Raw genomic sequence first — 22167 nt, forward strand, 5'->3', positions numbered from 1 at the left:
TATGTAGTTATTTCTTCTTTCTGCTCGCTATTCCACCCCAGTGTTTTTCCTTCTAGAGAACTAACCCAGCTCAGATCTACAGGCCTATAAGTGTGTGGTGTTTTCAGTGTTACTGTTACAGGTTTACTTTATTTTGGACTATCAGTGTCACATTAGTTCACACAGTATTGCTAACTTTAACTAACTCACAATATTAGTTAATTACAGGTGTCCAGTGGTTGTGAGCCTATTAGAAACGGTGTTTGGGTTAATGGGGGCTTTAATGGGCTGCATGGCTGGGGAAGGGGGTTACTCTGTCTCCCCCTGCTGCACTCTATAATAACAACATAACAGCGCGCTTATCCCCTTGCTTTATAGCTTTCTTTATGCAGACGTTGTATATGTTCACATATATAGAAGCCTGGCAACAAGAAAAAAACCAAAAAAACCCGCACAAAACACATGGTTTATGTGCAAACACATCATATTTTTATGCTGTTACATTGTCTGCGCGCAGACTGGGACAGAGTTCAACCTTCCCTGCCATTTAAAAGCCATAAGACCATCAATCTGACCAGTACGGATCATCCAATGCTTGTAGGTTCCCAAGAAAAAAGCACAATCAGCTCCAGCCTGGATTTTACTTCAAACACTCCAGCAGAAACGCTGACGTTCAAAGAGACCCCAGCTCATCCCGTTAGTGTAAGTGACTCAGAATCACCTTGACTGACTCAGACTTGATTAGCCTTTATTTCTGTATTGTTCCCCAGCCTGGTGGCTTTTTAATGAGTGTGCACCCCACGATGTCTCCCTGCAGGAAGTGGCTTCAAACGGAGTTAATGGAGGTTTCCGAGAGGAGCCGGTGACCATGAGGAAAAAAGGTAAAGAGCAGAGCGCACAGTCAGAAAGGTTATGAAATTGATCTTGATTATTTCTGGACTGAATACAAAAATACATCAGTAGGAGTTGCTGGTTTGACTTTGTCTTGTTTTTCACGTTACTTTGTACAGCTCCAAAAGAGTTGACATGCTGTGTAAAATGTGAAAAAACACACTGGAATGAGTTGCTAGTCTCATAAAACCGTATTTTATTCACAGTACAACACAGGAAGTATATCAAATGTTTTAACTGAGAAAATATCCCATTTTAAGAAAAAAGATAGTAGATCTTAAATTTGATGATAACAACACATCTCAGAAGTTTGGAGGGGGAAATGTAAGTGGTACAAAAGAAACAACTTGAGGAAAATTTTTAAGCTAACCCGATTTTACAGCAACAGATTAGTGACCTGACAGGGTATGGAAAGAGGATCTTAGAGAGGCAGAGCTTCTCGGCAGTAAAGATGAAAAACTGTCTACAAATTGTGGAACGATTTCATGTAAGTTTGTTTAAAATGGACTGATGCAAAGTGGAAAACTTTCCCCTGGTCAGGCAAATCGAACTTTGAAATTCCTGTTGGAAAACATGGATGCTGTGTCGTTGAGTTTAAAGAGAAGAAGGACCACGTGGCTTGGTATCAGCGCTCAGTTCTGATGGTGTGGGAGTGGATTATTGCTTATGGAACTGGTAGCTTGTACATCTGCCAAAAAGTATATCCAGGTTTTAGAGCAACAGCTTAAGAGTCAGACAATGGATTTTTCAGGGAAAGCCTTGCATAATTCTACAAAAAAGATGCTAACCCACATATTTGCAGCTAGTACAACAGTGTGGTTTTATAGTAGAAGAGTCCGGCCCTCAGCTGGCCTGCAGTTCAGACCTTTCACCACTGAAGACATTTGGAGCATCATGAAAATGAAAAACACAACAACAAAAAGACCCAGGACTGTTGAGCAGCTAGAGAAGTCCAACAACCTGTCTCCTCAGTTCCCAAATATTTATATGGCCATGTCCTGACTTTTTAAGATGTGTTGCTTCCATCATACTCAAAATGAGCCTTTTTTAAAAGTGTCAATTTTCTTAGTTTAAACATTTTGATATGTTTTCCATTATGAATGCATTCTGTCTTTATTTACATTTTACATAGTGTCCCAACTTTTTTGGTTGTAATAGACTTTATCAGAATGACATGATCAGTATGTGCTGTTAGGTCAGGTTTAACTTATTTCTAATGTTTTTGTTGCATTCTGTTTTCCATCTCTCATGTAGAGTCAGAACCCATATCTTTGAAAAACTTAAAGCGGAGGTCAGAGTTCTTTGAACAAGGTAAAAAAAACAAGGAAGGTTGAGCGAAGAGATGTAGGACAGTTCTTCGTATTTATTATGCTTTCTGTGTAACCTGGTGGCTGGATTCTCTATGCTTTTGTCTCTCTGAATTCCTCAGATTATTCGAGGACTTTTTGCATGTTTTCGTATCAATGGCAGCCTCGTGACTTTGATTTTTCGATGGCTCTGTTGTCTCATGTTCTCTCGTCTGGTGCCAGAGCTTAACCTTTATGCTGTGCCCCCTCCCTCCTTCAGGTGGCTCAGGGTCCAGTGTCAGTGCGCTGGTCTACCTCTGTGGTAAACAGGGCTGTGTGTGCATTGACCTCCTCACATTCACTTGGTACAGCCCGGGACCCTGACATGCTGCTCAAACCCAGAAAGATTGATGTTATTTTTAAGGAGGTTCTACTCAAAGACCTCCTGCAGATGAAATAAAAATAATCTGTGACATGACGCATTTCCCCTTAAGTTTGACAGCATTTCAGACATGGTTCCAGCACACCAACCACAAACACAAACCTTTGAATCCTGCTGTGCTTTGTGGTATTTTGGGATGGTGTCCAGGCTTAACACATGGTTACACTTTTCACTTTGCTGCAAGTTAAAAGCACTCTTGGCATGCATATTTCGAAGCATCTGTTGGCCTTTGAGACAGACCCCTCTCTGCTTGTGTGCATGCTGCTGGTTTCTTTTTGTTTCTTTTTTCTGGTTTGATCTTTTTTGTCATCACAATCAGTTTATTGGTTTTCCCATTCAGAACTATTGGGCCTGCATCCAATCCAAATGTTAACAAGTGGGTGAGCTTGAATTGAGAGAATCAATAAGCCTTAGTGGGTGAATGTTGACCGTTGCTGCTGGGGGGCTTTTTCTGAAAACATCAATTGTCATTTGCTTTGATTGACTGCTACCTGACTAAAAGATCAAGTTGAAACTTAAATAAGCCCGTCAACTTGGCGCTGTTGTGTTACATGTCTTGAGGGCTCGCTTGTGTATTTTTACATTATGTTTCACTGCTCTGCCTGTGCCTGCCTGGAGATATCGACTGAATGATTGTCTTTCTTGTTCTAGGAGGAGGATCAGAGCCTGCAGTGCCAGATGTGAGTAGTGTCAGTGCATAAAGGCCGGTTTTTGTCTCTTATGTTTGCTCTTCTAGTATGACAACATCTTTGAAAGCAGATACTGCAGTAATTACAAAGCCCAGAGCCGCTGTTAAGCCTCTCACATTGACTGCATTTGTAGTTCACTTTAGAGCCAGGTTCACACATCTTTTTCAGTCTTTTAGCATTTTAGTGACTCAACAGTGATTATAGGGAACCTTTTTTAGTGTAGCTTTGAAACCAGATAAGAAAATACAATAAATAAAGTACAGACGGTGCAGTGCAAGTGCATATTTGCAGTTTCATCTCACCTTCAGGAGCATGTAGAAATGTTGTGAAACAAGAGCAGATAAGTACTGGGTGTTTAAGAGATTATTATTTAAGTATCATCACATCTATATGGCACAAGCAGGCGGACTTCAAAGCAACAAAGTTCAGCGATAGTTTTGTACAACTGCGAGGTAAATTTGCTATGTGTGGTTTCCTTTTTTGCCTTCAGATACCGGTTCCCGTAATCACTCCCTCCAGTCGCTGGTCTTTTGACCCAGAAGAGGAGCGGAAAAGACAAGAGAAGTGGCAGAAGGAACAAGAGCGCCTCCTACAGGTATGTGAAGGTGTACTCTTGTATATTTAGTAATGTTGAGTTCAAGCACACAACACTGTCAGTTTATTTCTTCAGACTACAACAGCCTAGATCCCCCATAAAGATGACATTTGAAAACCTCCCCTTTACCCTTATTGATGAGTTTTTGCACCTCAGTATGTATCAAAAAAGACTAGTATGTACAGGCAGAAATCACTGTCATTAACTTCTGATTCACAGCCAGTCATTTTGGTCTGGAAGCCAGCCTGACATATCAAAGAAATCACTAATTTCGTAAAAGAGAAAGCAGGGTTACTCCTAGTAGGCGTCCAAAGGTGTAAAAGAGAAACGAATAAGAAAATTTCCCTCACACAGAGCAGTAAAGCATGGGTTACTGCATGAGGTGCAGCAGGAGGTGGAGGAGGAGTTGATGATAAGATTCTCATTGAGAGTGACCAGGAGGGACAGGATTAGAAGTGAGAGGGACAGCTGAGGCTGAGCGGTTTGGTGACAAAATTAGAGCGGCAAGGCTGAGATGATTTGGACATGTGCAGAGGAGGGATAGTGGATATATTGGGCAAAAGATGTTGAATATAGAGCTGCTAGGCAGGAAAGGAAAAAAAGAAGAGGAAGGACACAGAAGTTTTATGGATGCAATGAAGGAGGACATGCAGGTTGGTGTGACAGAGGAGGATGGAGGAGCATGAGCTGCTGTAGCAAACTCTAAAGGGAGCAACTGAAAGAAGATGATGATTTCATATCTTTCTTATCTTGCACTGTGAGAAACAGCACTGCAGTGAAAGTGTTTTTTTTCTTACAGTCTACTCAAATGCACCCCCTAATGGCTAAGGGCTAATTTCAGGACCTCACAGGCACTGATATGTACCTTTTTGATGCCACTCCATTTCTTAATCTGAATAAATAATATTAAAAACATATAAAGTAAGCCAATAAACACCTGCATCATTACATGAAGGTACAAAACTGTCCCCAGATGTTTAAAACTGGCTTCCATAAGGTAAACCCCCCGTCAGAGGTTACAACCCAAGTGACAAACTATCATGTGTCCACAACACATTACGAGTTGAACTACACTCACTGTAATTACAGATGGGGTGGGGATATCCACTTATCCAGTTGAGGGTTAGTGGGGGGGGGGAAGAAACCTTAATTTAAAAAGACAATTAGAAGTTACTGACATGCTAGGAAATCCTCAATTACGTCTGCTCTTAACAGGCTCAGAACAGAAGGAGACAGCACTCGAGCTTCTAAGTGTGCGCCGAGTATCCAACTTTAGTGTAGGAGAATCATGTCAAAACATTTTTCTGGGGGCCTATTTCTGGATGGAGATCAAAGGTGGTTATGCAGAGTGCCGTTGCAGCCGGGAAGGATTTTTAATGCTGGCAGGCTTGTTCCCTGTTGGTTAAGCAGCCTGATTTCATGATCTTCCAGCAGGACTTCCTGCTCTGGGCAGGTTTCCCTAGAATGTGTAGAATAGTTAGATAACACGTAAGTGAGCTGAGAAATCATCTGAACAATATAACAGCCACAATACCTAATTATTCTGTTTTAAAATTACATATGGAATCTATAATGAATAGAAGTTTCATGTGTTGTTTTAGAAAGAGCTTTGTATGTCTGACTGGATTAAATGAGATGACCTTTGACCTCACCTTCATTTTTTTTTTTTTTTAGGAGAAATATAAGCGTGATCAGGAAAAGCTGCAGGAAGAGTGGCTCAAGGCTCAGCAGGCAATTTCTACAAGCACGGTCCCCAAACAGGTAACAAAAGTGTTTTGTTTTGTATTAATTATGAGCTGATAAATCAGCTGGAGAGTATTTAATGGTGGCAGTAAGTTGTGACTCATGGCACTAATTTATCTAAATGTATCCAAAGAGCTTTGATCTAAAATTGCTATAATTATGCATGGAGTATGTGGGCACGCTCTCTTGTATGTGACCCTTTAGAAATGGAAAGGGAGAGCAGAGCAGTGTCTAGTCATGTGAATGCTCACATAGTACATATATTTACTGCAGTGGCTGAAATCTTTCCAACTAATAGGTTTGCAACAAAAACTCCCCTCTACAATATAATTTCTAAAACCTCGCCACCTCGGGGGATGTGAGGAGTTTCTCCATCGTTGTCGCAGTTCCTCCTGGATGCTAATTAAGATTAAATTACTTGGTGCTCAAAAAGCTTCCTCTTCTCGTCCCTTTTCGTCTCTTGTCTCTGGTAGCTTGGGAGCCTGGAGGTGAACAACCACAGCAACAGCAGCACCGGCCCACACTCACCACTATCTCCCGTCAACCAGCCCACATCTCTACTGTGGGAAGAAGAAGAGCGAAAGAGGAAGGAGGAGCAGGAGCGCCAAAGGCAGGCAGAGGAGAAGAGGAAGAGGGAAGAGGAGGAGCGAGAACTGCTGCGTCTCCAGGAGCAGAGGATGAGGAAGGAAAGGCAGGAGCAGGAGGAAAGGAAGAGAAGGGAGGACGAGAGGAGGTTGCTGGAGGCAGAAGAGCTGCAGCGCAGAGAGAAGGAGAGAGCCTTTGAGCAGCAGCAGCAGTGGTCAGTAGAGCCACTCCTAATCCTGTGCTGCCCTGAATACTCAAACTCACATGTCTTTTGTATTCCTTGACTCACCATCATGCTGATAATAACACATTTAACCAGCTTTACTGTCTGTGCATTAACATGTGCAACTAATGTGTTTGCATGTGCTTTATCCCTCCTTTGTGTGGTACTCATCATCCCACCTCTCTGCACACAATGCCTTTCACCAAAGGGCCACTAGCTCCCACGGCTTTCCTTATGCCCAGCCTTCACTCACCTATGCAGACAGGTTAGTACGAGAGAGCGAGAGCAGCTGGACCTCTTCCTGTTTATAACCTGTTAACCATGCTTTCTCTGCAACATGCTTTTGATATCATTGCTCTACAATAACTGCAGTTTGATGTGTTGAATACTTAGTTGACTATCCTTATTTAGAATGCATGAGATGCATACACACATAATTAATTAAGACAGATTATATTGGATTGGATTTAACAACAGTCTGTGGAACTCATGAGCGTAACCCCCCATTATAATTTGGTATAGCTTATACCAAATTATAATGAAACATGCCTATAAATATACAAATAGAATAAACATACAATAAAGTATGTACATATTTATGCAGTTTTATATGCACAAAACAAATGCTTCTTCTTACAACAACAATATAGTTTGATTAGAAACCTTTACAAAGTAGATTATTTACAGTTGTCATTATTGGGTAATTAGCCCCAAATCATTTTCAGCTCTAGATTTTTACATTGTTAGACCAGCAAACATTTTGTCCTTTCCGAAACAGTACGGAAAGATGATATGGAGAAAGTAATCAAACCGCTACATTTATAACAAAATTAAATCCATAAAATTAGAAGAGGTTCAGTCCTTTTAAATGATTGACAGACTTTTAGTGGCTAGTGTTGTGTGATCCTTCTGAGGCCTTTATTTAAAAAAAGAAAATGGGTGCCTTTGAGAGTTTATCTTCAAATTAACCAAACAGTTAAAATATTTTAAAGAAAATATTTACAACTGGTGCTCGTATTAAACTTGTATCAGAGATATGAGAGGAAAAAAACTTTGCTGTGCAGAAAGGAAATTGGTACAAAATTCACAGTTTCCCAGTGAACAGCTAAATGTTGCACTGCAGAGACAAATCAAAGGCAGAGTTGTGTAGCCACAGTCATATTAGAGTGGTTGAAGATAATGTGAGGGCATATGTCCCTAAAACTGAAGCGGAACCTGAGTGGGGACATTCAAACAGGATAGTGATCCTAAGAACAAATGTAAATCCACCAGGATTCTTACCAAGGATGGAATAAACTAGGCATTAAGGACCAGGAATAAAAACAAGCACAGATTTGACCTCGTGGGGGATTTGAAGTCAAGCAGTGCATGCAACAAAATCAAACATCTAGCAACTAAAGAAAGAATCTATATAATCTGTAATCTGTGAACTCATTTGTTAAATCATTTGCAATGTGTCTGTTCTGCTTCTCATAAAGCGAGAACTGTAATCCTGCATTCCTGAACGCCCACACAAATGGAACCATTTAATTATTTATACTGTATTTATTATTATAGGATTTGTGGGAAGCGGGAAAGAAGGTCAAAGGGGATACAAGGTAGAGGGGAGGCAGAGAGTGCAGGAGTCGGAGGGAAAAAGGAAAAATACGCAAAGTTTTAAGATGAATGCTACATTACCAGCTGACATGCTGTGACACTTATCGCCTTCTATATTATACCATCTGACATATAACTATGATCCATACAAAAAGACATGAATTCCCTCACACTTGTACACAAAAGTGAAACATCTGCTAGAACTGAAAAGTAGTGTTGTTCATGTATGTTTTGAATTTTGTTCGACAGGACAAAATCCAAATCATCCCCTCAGCTCGACGAAGAGGACAGACCTCAGAGAAAAGGTCAGCCTTCTTAATTCATTAGGGGCTTTGTGTGTGTGTGTTGTGGTGGTTGTGGAGGTGGGAGAGGGTGTTTTAAATGACTCCACGTACACATTTTGTTGCACAGATGTATACCTGTGTGGGTTGTACCCTGCTGTAGGTGTGCATGTACCCCCGGGGGGCATGGCTCAGCGGCTGCTGGAAGAGCAGCTGAAGAAGGCACATGACAGAGTTTACCAAAGTCAGAAGGCTGCATCTGAGCTGGAGCTGGAGCGCAGGAACATCCTCCATGCCATGAGATACAGAGAGCCGGAGAGAGGTGGATTTTAGCCCCCTAAAGCGCCGTTTCTCGTCGTTTTAATGTGAAACTCCCGTTACGATCAGCCGATCAGTCAATCGAGACATTTCGTTAACTCTAACTCTAAACCTACAGATGTTTGATTTGCAGCTGACCAGACAAATGACGAACCAATCAGCCACGTGGCCAGAAAATGACATGCAGCAAAAGCAATTTAACTTATTGATTACAGCATGTTTTCTTTCAGATCAATGACTTTTTCTTCCATAATTTAGTCATATCTTGTCTCATCAAGCCAGACTGTGGAAAACAGATACTTATATCATCCTCATCTAATTCTGTCTGCCCCACGACTATTCATTTTGTTCCTCCGCCGATCACCAGTCATGATTTTTTTTTTTTCCATCGATAATGTTTCCTCTGTCTGTCCTCCCACCTGGCAGTGACCTCAAGCGGAGCCGCTGAGAAGAAGGACCAGCAGCCTGCATCTCAGGCTGAGCTGGAGCGGCAGCAGATCCTCAATGAGATGAAAAAGAAGACGTCATTGCTGACGGACAACAGCTGGATCCGCCAGCGTTCTCCCGACACTTCCACCAACAAGGAGAGGGACCTGCCACCTATGCGCAGGTACAGTAATACCTCATTAACTTTGGTGCGATGGTGGCGGTTGGCTCTTTTCTGTTACTACTGTCCTGTTTTTTTGAGTTGGGTGGAAAAGTTAAGTTGTCAGTCAGAAGGTTCGACTGCTTTTTCTAACTGGCTAACATGGGGTGTGGCTTGGGTTGGCTTTGCAGAGGCGATTCTCTTGACAACTTGGACACCTCATACAACTCCTGGCGTTCGTCATCGAAACCCCGAAGCGGTTCTTTTGCCCAAAACTACTTTCGGCCTCACTCTGCCCTTTCTGGCAGCACATCCTTTTATGGTGGGGGGCCGCGGGCTCAGCGGTATGGTTCCACTTCCACTCTGCCTTCTTCCTATTCCATGGGCTCACTCCGAAGTGGGGCAGGATCCCATTTGGTCCCTTGGTCCAGGCAGTCGCCTTCCCCTTCACCTTCACCCTCTTCTCCTTCACCCATCAACTCTCCAGAACCCACGGCTGAGGCAGACGCTCCTCAGCAGCACAGCAGGTAAAACCAGAAATGAAGCTTTGCTTAATGCTGCCTCTAACAACTCACTGGTACATCTGGGTTGCGGTATTTAAGGCGTTGCTACTCAGCCGTGCAAAAGTGGTGGCAAAGGGTATTTCTCTTTTTCCTTTATGTCACTCCTTTTATGATGTAATGTTTCTTTTGATGTGCTTTTTTATAGATCACACAGTAGCATAATTCACTTTAACTTATGTGTGGAATACAGCAGATGCTAGTTTAAGTTTAGCCATGTTTTTGTGGATTACACGAAAGTTTGTCAGTGATCATGTCCAAACACCTGAGAGACAAAGAAAGTCCAAAGGTTGCCTGAAGGTTATCTTAAAGAAGCTTGTTCACTTCCTAACACCCGAGTTTCCCAACCTTTATGAAAATTCACAAGTGTTTCCCTCGTGTCATTTTTGTTGCCATAAACAGTATTTTGCGTGTGACACTAAATGACACTGTTTTAATGAGCCTTTGTCATTTCAGCAGTGCTGTTTCAACAGGTTAACATTTGCCAGCTTGCCAAAGTGTCCGTCTGTCTAACCCTGGTTTGAACCAGTGTTGGCGTGTGTTTTGTATGTGTGTATGTGCATATATGTGTGCATTCATACATGTGTCATGTATGTGTGCTTGGCTCTGAAATGACAGCTGTGCGTTCTGTAATTCAGGTCAGTGAGTGGAAAGAAAATCTGTACGTTCTGTGAAACCCCGCTGGGAAAGGGAGCAGCCATGATCATCGAGTCCCTTGGGCTCTGTTATCATTTGGGTTGCTTTAAGGTGAGAGCTGGACTCCGGTCAGCCGCGGAGCACATCGGCCGCCGATCCTCAAAAACTAACTTGATCGCCTCAGGCTCTTTAGTTTGTTTTACTAACCTGGTGAATCCTGGTGAATGTCAATCCCCTGATCCCTTTATTGAGAAAAAGAAACTAAATCCTGCAAGATCAACTATTCCCTTTGCTTTTTTTTTTTTTATCAGCAGTCTAATCTAGTTGTTGTTGTTTCTTCTGGGAGCTGCGGTGACCTTTATCTGAAAGTTAATCCACTGTGTCAGCCTTCATCTCTTGATTCTCATCCTTCTCCTTTAATACACAGAATCACGGTCTAGATTTGTCTGTCCTCATCACTCCTCCTTTGGTCACGTTTACTGATTCATTCCTCAATTCTTCTCCTTCCCAAACTTCCTCAGTGCATCGACTGTAAGTCTGACCTTGGAGGATCAGAAGCCGGGGCTGAAGTCAGAATACGAAACAAGCAGCTCTACTGTAACTCCTGCTACATGCGAGTCAAAAGTGAGTACTTTCTCGAGCTGATCATCAGTGGGTGGTGTTGTTCTCGCCTTCCTCCCATAATCGGTCGCTTTTTTCCCCTCTTCTTTTAGCTGGTCAACCAACATCTATGTGACGTGACTGTACTCCAGCAGATTGATGAAGAGACTACTTCCGACAACAACCCTTGAATTTTAAAGTGAACATTGAAGCCATTGCAATTAACTGGGACACTTGGTTGGGACGTATCGCTGTTTATGATTCTGTTAAAACCCCAGGCGATACCTTGATGAGAATCATATTTGTTTTTACAGTGTGTGATTAAGGGAGGGACGCTTGCAAAGTAGTTATCAGCTTTTGTGTTTATATCCTATTAAGCAGCACAATTGTACAGAGTTTAAGGGTTCTGCATGCGCCGGAGTTTTTAAACGTTTTAGCCACAAAACTAGTCGAGCTATTAACTGTCTACCAGATTCCAGATGAAAGTCCTTTTTGTTTCTAAACTTTGCTTAGATACTGAGAGAAAATCCTGCAGGATCATCCTCCTCATTTTCACGCTTCTTTTCCCACCAACTATTGTGTTATAAAAATCTGTGTCAGCCAAGGTATTGGTATCATGTCTATGTGCCTTTTTATTTGTAATTAAGATTACTAAAATACTGCAAAATGTCATTTGCATTTGTCTCAAGTTTTCAGTGATGGAGTATTGCACACATAAGCAGGTTTCTATGTAAAGAATATACGTCACACTGATTAGGCAAACATAACAATGTAAATAAAAATAACTAAATGCTCCCCACGTGTTACGTCGTTCTTTTTTTTTTTTTTTGTTCTCCATCTGTTAAATTGCATAATACTGTGTAATGATATTCCTGGGTACAGTAGGATGCAAGGACTCTTCTGCCTCTATAATCAGAAATCATTATACTCATCTTTCTCTGTCTGTCCCTCTCATTTTCTGTTTCGCTGTAGCTCCACGGTCATAATGAAAGGAATTTCAATGAGCTTTTGTGCTAAGGTTCAGAGGACCTGCCTGCTCTGTGTTCTCCAAAGCCAATTTGTCATGCATATTTTATTCAGTGCATGCATTACATTTGATTATACTTTGATTGTCTATTTTCTCAATGTATTCTGTCATTTTATCTCTACTGCATAAATATGCAAGGAATATTCATACAAGAATGAGCTTCCAAATGTATTTAATCTGCAGGGGAAGAAATTGTCCTCACCCACCCTACACCCCGCCCGCGACCAAATGGAAATAAGCCCAATTCAAGCAATATACTGTATGGAAATAAGCTGGACTGAGCATAAATTGGCTCTGTCTTCTTGAGGTGAAGCACAAACAGCCCCCGGAGGTGCACATCTCAAATTCTTAGATTCCCTTTTTAGATTTTTCTTGGCGCTCTTCTGGGAGAGAGATTTTAATCCTAATGCTTAGAAAACAAACACAGCCTGAATGGCGCCGAGTGCCTGAGAAATCTGAAACCCTGAATAATATGTATCCCCGTCTTTTTCCTCCAAAGCAACAGCCACAACCTGTGGTTTGGGAAGGTTTTGACATGGAGAATCATATAACTGTGTGTGTGCGTGTGTTTGTGTGCACGCACTGAGGCTCACAAATAAAAGGAACGCTTGACTGCTCAGAAAAAATGAGGTCTGTAAAGAGACGGAAAGGCCTCTTCTACCTTCCTTTAAAAAGCTATTCCTAACTACAGGAATGGCTTTTTTCAGGATTTTTCAGGATTTCTAGGGAAGAACATGTGATGAATTTTTTTTCTCTCTCTCTTTTGTTTTCTTTTCCAGCCTTGGTGTCACAACGGGAGAGATTTAGTCATTCTTTCTGATTGGGTGCAATTTGCCCCCTTCAGTACCTGAAGGGGGCACTGTGCTATAAGAGTTTTCACCAAGAAGGACTAAATTCTCTTTCATCTGCAGCTGCTGTTGCTTGCACAAAGTATGATATCCAGAATCAGAGAGGAAGTGATGCTGCCACAATCATTTAAAAGCAGAACTCTATTTGCAATGTGCTTTAAATTTTGGAGCTTCATTTCTAAATAAATGACCCTCAATGTTTTGGTTGACGCTGTGTAAAGACAGCTTTGGCGAGCAGCACCTGTTGCAATTTGCCATTTTAAAGCAAAATGCTTTTCGCACATTTTAGAGAAGCCATCAAGCACTAATTCACCTGCAGCTTGAACTGATGCTATAATTAGTCACGTAATTGCAGACACGGTCTCACCAGACCATGGCTTGCAGGCACCATGTGTAAAGAGCAAAGTGCTGTCACGCTTTCAATTAACCACAGGGATTAAAGAAAATGCACTTCAGGTAAATCTATAAGTTCCCAGCACATCAGTATGGACCCGTGAGGCTGCTCCTCATTCATAATAGCACGGCTTTTTAAGAAGCAGTGGAGAATCTTTAAGCAGAAAAGGTGTAGCAATTTAGTAAATCAGTAAAAAGTCAACAGCGTTTATGCAGGCTGTGATTACGTTATGATTACAGCTCTGCGGGCTACATAAATGATGACTGTGCTGGATTGGTTTAATTGCAGCACATGTCTGTGGTGGTGGAAATGATTAGAAAATGTTACTAGATTAAACTAAATGTGGTGCATGTAACTCTCATTCATAGTAAGTATCTGTAAAGGCCACAGCAGCCGTTGAGACGTGTATAGGTTTCATCCATATACAGTCATCCAAAAAAAGAAATGCATTCTTTTTTCAGTCCTGAGGTTTTATAAATCATCTGGTTTTTATCATGGCCTAACATCACTTAACTACAACGTCAGATGAACAATTACACATACATGATGAAATTATTTATTTAACACAAATGAAACCTAACTGCAGAAGCAGCGTGTGGAAATACTAAGTGCACCCTGTGATTCAGTAGCTTGCCTTTAGCAGCAATAATTTGATTGTTTACTGTATGACTCCGTCTCTCACATGTTGTGGAGGAATTTTGTCCCAGTCTTCTTTAAAACATTGCATCAGTTCATGGAGGTTCAGGAGCAGTTGTTCATTGAGCATTGGCAGTGACCCATTGAAACATCTGGATTCTTATCTTTTTCAGACATTCAGCTGTAGATTTGCTGCTGCGCTGGAGATCACTGTCCTGAAGTAGCTCTGCACATTATGATCAAACATCTTCACTTCTTGTCTGTCATACATCCAAAGACAGAAGTCTGGTTGTTTTGTTCAGACACAATTTTACCAGGCCTAACCCGTGTTGCCATGTTCTTTTTGGAAAGAAGAAGCTTTCTCCTGGTAGTCCTTCCAAACCAGCCATATTTGTTCAGCTTTAATCTAATTGCACTATCATGAATTGTAACAGTCTGAAATGCATCTCTTGGGTTTTTTGCAGTTTCTTTGAGCATTGCATGGTCTCACCATGGGGTGAATTTGCTGGGACCTCCACTCCTGGGAAGATTGGCAGCTATTTTAAATATTTTCCAATTGTAAAAAGTCTTCCACACTGCAGAAAGATGAACATCATATTTGTTTAGAAATGGCCTTTTAAACCTTCCCATATTGATGCACACAACAGTTTCTTCTGTAAGATCAATGCTGATGCACACCTGAATGCTTCAGACCAGCAAACTATCAAAACTCCTACTATAATAGAGACACTCACACTCGCTGCTGATCAGTTAATCAACGTACCCTCTTAAACCAGGTGGAGGCAGTAAGGATCTACTTAGTTTTTCACATTGATTCTGCAATTTGGTGTAATTTTGCTAATTTTTTATGCCCTGATTTGTAGAAGCTTAGAATTTAAAATGGGTGTACTTTCTTTTCCCCAAGTGTACAGTACATGTACACATTATATTCACACATGGCGTTTCCCATTTTTTAATGGGTTTCCAATTACCTTATCTTTCAGTCATTGGACTATTACGAGTGTGTAAAATTGGTACTTTAGCATACACAGTCTGGGAAAGCATGACCAGGTTCAGTAGTTGCAGCCTTGTTAATGTCACCTGCAGTAACTGTGTTAAATAAAAATCTATTGAAGGAGTAACAAACCATACCAGCACTTCCTCTGTTCATTATGCAAAGCACAGCTGGCTGTTTTGTTGACTGACAACAGCTTATCACCTCGCTTCTGCAGACATGAAGTCATTTTTTCAACTAGATCCCTACTCGTCTTCATTGCTCTAATCCCTGACTCACAAAGGGCAATGTTGATTCAAAAGCGACTCAACTTTATAGGCAAAGGTCTTTTTTCCCTCTCCCCCACCTTTTTATTCAATAAGACAATATTCCCATGGATGTCTAAAGTAGTGTGAGGTAAATATGACACATTGACCAGAGCAGGTTAGTTTTCTTTATATGATGAACATGACTCACTGTGAGCAGTGCTCTCCCACTCGTATTTAAGGTTTCACAAAGAAGAACGTTTTTCTTCTTTTATTAAAGAGCAGTATCTTTGCTAGGAAAAAGACTACCGACTGAAAAACGTAATTATCCAAGACATGAAAACAATAAAAAGCAAAGTATTTCTTCTCATCTTCCAATCAGGACCACGAACATCCGTGATTTCGCTCGATGTCCTTAAAGAACACTGATTGATTTTTGTTTCCTCTGGATAGTGGATGAGAAAGGAAAGCTACCACTGGTGACAAGATGCATTTGAATTGCTTTTCCAGTTGGCAGGGAAAAGAAAAGGAGTGCAGAAAGTGTTACACGTCTCTAAAATGATAAGACTACATGGTCACAGCTGGGGCACCCTGATATGCTTGAGACCGCAATATGCCGGAGGTGACAAGGGACCAAGTTTTCTGTCCTCATATTAATTCATCGTGCCTCTGCCTTAAATCTGAGCGTGAGTTGGAATACAGATTTTCAGTTAAGCATTTTCTACTCTTTATGTGGTGTTTTTGTGTGTATGTTTTGAGCAGCAGAAGAAGAACGGAGGAGCACAGTCATTTGCCAAGACTGAATTTGATCAAATCCACATGCGAGGGGTTATGCTCTACTCACATTTTCTATTTGGAGTCTGCCGGATGCTGCTGCACTATTCATCAAAGTAGCACTACCTCTCGGTCTGCTGTATATGCTCAAGAATTGTCCTGACAGGAGGACAGATGTGTGCAGCAGTACATGTGAGTGCATGTCACCTTTCCATAAATTGCCAAGTCTCTGTTCCCTTCGCTTTGTGCTTACTTGTCGCCCAGGATTGAAGTTAATTAGGATTTTATCAGAAGAAAACTTAAAAGAAAGGATAGCACTCTCTCAGAGCTGCCCTTTTATTTGATGTCAGGAGATTCATTTTCACGTTTGGACTGCACACACTGCTACAGAGGCAGACAGTGTTGCACAGAGATTGTGTTTGCACTGTCCACCCACAGCATCCAGCCCACTGCTACTCTAGCTGAGGCAAAAATGTCTTTTACCACCTAAAGGTCATTACCATTTTGCCTGTTTACACCAGGTACATTTGAAATATCATAAGCGACACAACCTGTAAACATCACCCCTTTTCACCTTCACGCCACTTCTATTCTCCATACCTACAGATACAAAATACTTTTTTTTTACAGTTCTGAAAAGACCTGCTGATAAAATAGATGGATAAATGGATGGATAGAGAAAGTGTCAGTTCCTCAAGTGGCAAGTTGAGGGTGGATCTCAAAAGTGACAGAATCCTTATTGAGGTTTAGCAGTCATGTGACTACTACCATATTGGCTCAAAATGTTACAAGGGAAAAATGTGTATTCTCCAACCAAATGGTGAGCGATTGGCAAAGGCTGATGGCAGAAATCAATTTGCGAATGCCCCAATCAAACAGGCCTAGAGACAGTCAGCAAGCGTCATCCCTCACTAGGAAAAGATGTGCATTCCCTGATTGGTGGGCAATAACCTCTATGTGATTGCTTCGGTTGCTAGCAGATTGCCATGGTTTGCATGGAACATGCTGACTTGTCTGTTGGCCTTCAAAGCAAAAGCTATGTTTTCAATAAATTGTCGGTTACAGCGCTGAGGCAGAGCTTTTACTTTGAAGGTGAATGTTTTCAGTTTTCAGCCTGCATCTGACTTTTTCAACTTTTACTACCGTTGACATTATCCTGCAGCTTTTAGCAAGCTTAGTTTAGAAGCTGCGTTCAGCCTATAATTTTGTTGGCTCAAGCAAGTCTACAATGAAATAACATAATCTAATCTAGAGTTGATAAAAGCATGCATGACTGTGTCTGGATTTCTTCTGAATAAGCTTGAACTAATTAGATTTTATGGGATGACTTATATTTTTTTTTAAAAATGCTCTGGATTTATCATGTAAAGAGAGTTTGCTGCTGGATAACTCTGTAGCTCTACCCTTTTCTCCAAATGTGTTCATGCTCTCATTCAAAAACCAGGATCACATACTGAAGGCTTCAGAACAAGTTCGCAAATAATCTTTTTGTGTCTTTGTTTTATACACAAAAGTTCTTCTGACTTTTTATGTTTAATTGTATTAATAGAGCAAAAGAAAAACACAAAACATTTTTGGCTCTAAACCTTTACTCAAGCTTGAAAGGAAATTTGGTTTCTTAATAAACAAACAGACCTTGAGTGAGACCTTGAACTGTGAAAGAAATTACTCAAGAATAACAACAACAACGCTTCATCCGGAAGAAGAGAGAGCATAATTTATGAACACAGACAAGAGGATGTACAAATCAAATTTTAGAAAAACTGTAGGCAGACGCTGTTTGAGTTCTTCAGTTGTTGCACAAACTATCAGAGTGGAAAGTTACACTTAATGACTTTGTTTAGGTCCAATTTAAGTCATACTACAGATGTAAGTCAAACGTATAGTATTCTTATTAAGATGTGGTTAAAGTGATAGTGAGGCAATATATGCTTATATTGGGCAATGGTTGAAATTTCATATTAGGTCGAAATGAGAGTAGTTTTTATTATATTATATTATATTATATTATATTATATTATATTATATTATATTATATTATATTATATTATATTATATTATATCAAACAGTTATGGCAGTGTGATTCTGCACAGGCCGGAGGGAGTTGAGTAGAGAGTGTTAGTGGATGTGCCTGGTTTCTGCTCATTCACAGCTGGCAATGCCAGCATCCACTTTTGTTCCTCTCTCTCTTTCTCTGAATAGCCATATGGGCAACTCAATAATCCTCTGGATAACCCGAAGCCAACCTTAGGCTGAAACAGCCTGATTAAAGCCACACTGACAAGAAAACATTTGCAGTCTTTGCTTTAAATGATCGTGTAACACACACGAGTGAATCATGACTGTATATGTAATATTTTGCTGTTGTAGACTGCAGTTTCAGTGATTTTAAAAACACAAAAGAAAAGCAGGTGAATGTCTGAATTGGTTTGAACAGCCTCACTCTAATCCTTGCTTTTATTTGGCTTTAAATAGGATCCTTTTGTGGAACTCCAACTACTCTAGACAGATCAGTCTGTGTAGATTATGCAACTCTATGTTGAGCTTGGTATAACAGACAATTTGGCTCCATGGTTTTAACCACCCAGATGCAGGAGGTCATGTTACAGAGGACTGATTACCAAAACCTCCTTATGTAAAATAAAAAGCTGAATAAAGATGCATAGACAGGATTTGGATTATTTCTTTAAGTCACAATATTTCAAATGTCACTATAAAAATTATGTAAAATGAATTATTAACATATATTTGTTTGTTTATTCATTTGCTGTCATAGCACCATCCTGTGCTGTAGAGGCAGCTGTTTACAGTGAAAAGTACCAACAACCCCCCCCCTGCACACTACCTTCTTATCACCAAACAACTGACAGGCGCTGTTGGGTGACACAGTGGAGCATTTAGCATCTAAACAGTCAGATGTTTCCTGACCAAGAATGGAGCTAGAGGAGCAGAACTGCTTTACATTCATCACTCTCCGGGAACAAGACTCCAGAAAAGATGCTAATTATGCTCTGCAGCTGTGCCATGGATAAATAAACAATTGTTTGCGAACTAAATTTAAAGCACGGTAATTTCCATCTTGTGCACACAGTTATTTTCAGCTCTCCCAAAGGCGCCATTCTCTCATAGTAGAAAGTAGAAAGAACAGTCACCTTGAAGCTACTGACAATGTGATTTTGCGCTATATAAATTGAATTGAACTGAAAATTATTTGTTTAGTACCAAAGCACAACAACAGTTGCCTCTAGGCACTTTATATTATATTTATATATATATAGCCTATTTAGACCCGCTTGTGAACCCATGCCTGCAGCTGTGCTCGATGAAAGGTAATCCAGCAGGATGTGTAACTTTGGTTTGCTTTTAAAGCAGGTCAGTCCACATTTCTCCCTTCTTCCGCTCTATAAAGCTCTCCAACAGGAAGAATATAGTTTGGTCAAGTAGCTCCATGTCAGAATCTAAATGCAGCAGGGGGGTTTCAGGTTTCGAGTTAGTGCGGAACATTTCTTTGAATGTGTGCAAAGACCAGACTGGTGACACACCAGTTTGAAGCATATTTTTAACAGCACATCTTTTCAGAGCTGCACACTTCCACAAAACAACACTTTCAGTGCCTGACTGTGACTCTGCTGCCTGACGTGGATGAGCTGTCTGTGTACGCTTTTAGACACCAATATAAATTTGGCTTCTCTACGCTACACTAGGATGCAGCACGCTGTGTCCTGTTCTGCCTTTGGTTGATGTCAGCCTCGTGTTCTCTCCTCTCAGACATTAGTAGCACTTATAGATGTTCTCAGAGTGTATATTATGTCTAAAGATGTGTCATCTTTCTGTTTTCTTGCCCTGTCAAAACAGTTTTTTCTCGCGGTTGTGCTGCGTGTCCTGTAAAAGAATCTAACTTTATCTTTACTGCGTGTTTAGTCATAAAGACCCACTGAGACAGGCTTATGTGCCATGGAGCCACAGTTGTTGAATTTAGGAAAGCTATCACTGTCTGTGTAGATAAAAGCAAAGGTTCTTTCTCATCCATGGTTTAATTCTCCACTAGAAGTTTAGTCTCTTGACTTGACTGAATATACCTGTTGTTGCTCTGACTTTGAAGAAACGCAGGACTGTTGGGTGAATAGATTCCTGAAAAAGAAGCAGGCTAATCGAAACGGGACTTTATTGTTACCGCTGCAGCAAGCGGGCAATATTTCATCTGAAAAGCACCACTAGAACGTGAAGCTGTCAGTCCTGTCTTTTGTTTGTGGCCCATTCAGCATCATTATCTCCCTTGCACTGCTGTAATTACTGTATGGTGAATAGCTTTCCAGAACTCATCATTTCCTGCACTGTAAGCTTCTTGATTTGTTCAGGCTACAGCAGAGGAGCAGAGCTATTGTCAGTATATTGATATTAACAATTTTCATGATGGCAACACAGGAGGAGGGTTTGCGCATATGCTCTGTGTACACAAAGAAAGAAAATGGACATCGAGGAGAAATTGGAGGATGAAATAGCGCCGAGAGTCTCTGAAACATCAAAGAATTGACCTCAGCTGTGCTCTTTGTGAAGAAGAAACCACAGAGGAGCACGATATCGTGGGGCCTGATGCAGGTATTAACGCTTGATTTGTATGAAAGAACTCCTCTAATTTCTTTACAGTCAGACTTTCAGTAATTTAATTTAGACTTAAAGGTTGCAAATGGGTTAGTTCAACTTTCTAGGCCTTATGTCCCGAAGTCCCAAGCGTACGGGTCGTTGATACGCCAGCTGCTATCTTCTTCATACTTGACTGCAGATCCGCGGGGAATGAGGCTGAAGCTGCGGCGGGAACAGGACGCCCTTTAGGGATTCCTCCAGAGCCGTGGCTCCTAAATCACTGTTTGACAATTTGTTTGTGTTGGATGAACGCTCATCATTCATATTCACATTCTGAAGGCTGTCTGTAGAGATAGGAAATTAAATTCCAATAACGTTCTTTCTCATATCCTTAGATGTTCAGCATAACTACAAAACCTGTGTCATTGCTCCAGTGCACACAAGGCTAAATGAAAGACTTTCCACCTTGGGGGGCAAAGGTAAATCCTGTGCTGTCTTGTGTATTTTATTAGCCGCTCTCACAATTATCTCAATTAAATTCTGACTTTGCATATGAAAACTATACTCCCTGAAGATCATGCTGACATGATTAAATACTGGCGCAGACTTTAATTAATGTAAATATCCCTCTGCTAGGCTCCCTCGGTATGCCTTTTTCTCTGATTGACTACACCACAAATTCCACAGTTGGAAAACAAAGTTTGTGTACTCAGGAAGAGGAGGTTGTATCCTCCTCTTCCTTTATTGTCTGTTTGCAGTTTAGCCATTACCTCTGTTCATCATTAAACCCTGTGAGTGCTCCGGAGTCATACACAAAGCAAAGAGAAAAGCTGAGCTTATTAGAGTGTTTGGCTTGTTAACTTGCTAATGGCCTGGGTGTTTGCTCTAGGTTATCATGAAAACTTCACTTATGTCCATTTATCTCTAAACTCAATTTCATGCTCTCCTGAGCTGATACTTTATGTCCTCAGGAGGAGGAGATATGAGGGTTTGAGCGGAGTGGATCATCCTTGTGCCACGCATGCTACATGTGGATGTAGTGTTTGTAGAAAAACACTTTCAGGAACGACCAAGAAAAGGTAAAGTCTTCAGACCCACAAGAGTGCCGCTGCGTTGCTGAGACTTTTTTTTTTTTAGTTCTTCTACTTGTGTTCTTAATAGTGAGAACTATTTAAAAATGGGAACAACTCAAAGGTATTACAAAGTATTATGATTGTTGCATCCATCCATCCATCCATCCATCCATCCATCCATCCTGCTGTCTTAGAGGCAGGGTACACCCAGGACATTGCAGGATTGTTGTATTTATTAATAATTACTGCAGTGATTATGATAACTACATATGCAATATACTGTATATTATTATGTTATTATGAATTTCCTCTTACTTAGTGGACTGGATGATATGCTTTCCTGCTCATCAGTGTGTATGTACTCTTTAAGACGTCAACCCTCAACACATCATTATAGCCCCCATAGCCTCCTTGTAGTTGCTATGGTTTCCATAGATGAATTGTTTCGGCCTTTGAAGGGCCTTTGATTTTCCATCTATAGTACTATATACAGTTTTCTTTTCTACCTGTGAGATCTCAGCTGTGTGGCAGTCAGCAAGTAGCAACAAAACATCTTCCAGCTACAAGTGAATTCTCTTCCT

At 40.9% G+C, this 22167-nt stretch overlaps 1 protein-coding gene across 1 annotated transcript in view; it reads left to right on the forward strand.

Annotated features, from left to right (window-relative positions):
- lmo7a (LIM domain 7a) overlaps nt 1-11805 on the forward strand; it is a 48571-nt gene extending 36766 nt beyond the window's left edge. The window contains exons 17-32 of the mRNA XM_085435680.1: nt 497-681; nt 797-860; nt 2125-2181; nt 2437-2478; nt 3250-3278; nt 3778-3882; nt 5557-5643; nt 6099-6424; nt 6642-6698; nt 8279-8334; nt 8474-8632; nt 9055-9238; nt 9406-9741; nt 10413-10521; nt 10932-11034; nt 11124-11805. Of these exons, the coding sequence (XP_085291806.1) occupies nt 497-681; nt 797-860; nt 2125-2181; nt 2437-2478; nt 3250-3278; nt 3778-3882; nt 5557-5643; nt 6099-6424; nt 6642-6698; nt 8279-8334; nt 8474-8632; nt 9055-9238; nt 9406-9741; nt 10413-10521; nt 10932-11034; nt 11124-11146 (1922 nt within the window). The 3' untranslated portion in view covers nt 11147-11805. The remainder of the gene's footprint in view (nt 1-496; nt 682-796; nt 861-2124; nt 2182-2436; nt 2479-3249; nt 3279-3777; nt 3883-5556; nt 5644-6098; nt 6425-6641; nt 6699-8278; nt 8335-8473; nt 8633-9054; nt 9239-9405; nt 9742-10412; nt 10522-10931; nt 11035-11123) is intronic.
- The last annotated feature ends 10362 nt before the right edge of the window (nt 11806-22167 follow it).

The sequence above is a fragment of the Copadichromis virginalis genome, linkage group LG16, assembly GCF_057382275.1.
Source record: "Copadichromis virginalis isolate Kocher_CV1m ecotype Utaka linkage group LG16, C_Virginalis_male_GT1.1, whole genome shotgun sequence".
In the NCBI taxonomy this organism is placed as follows: Eukaryota; Metazoa; Chordata; class Actinopteri; order Cichliformes; family Cichlidae; genus Copadichromis; species Copadichromis virginalis.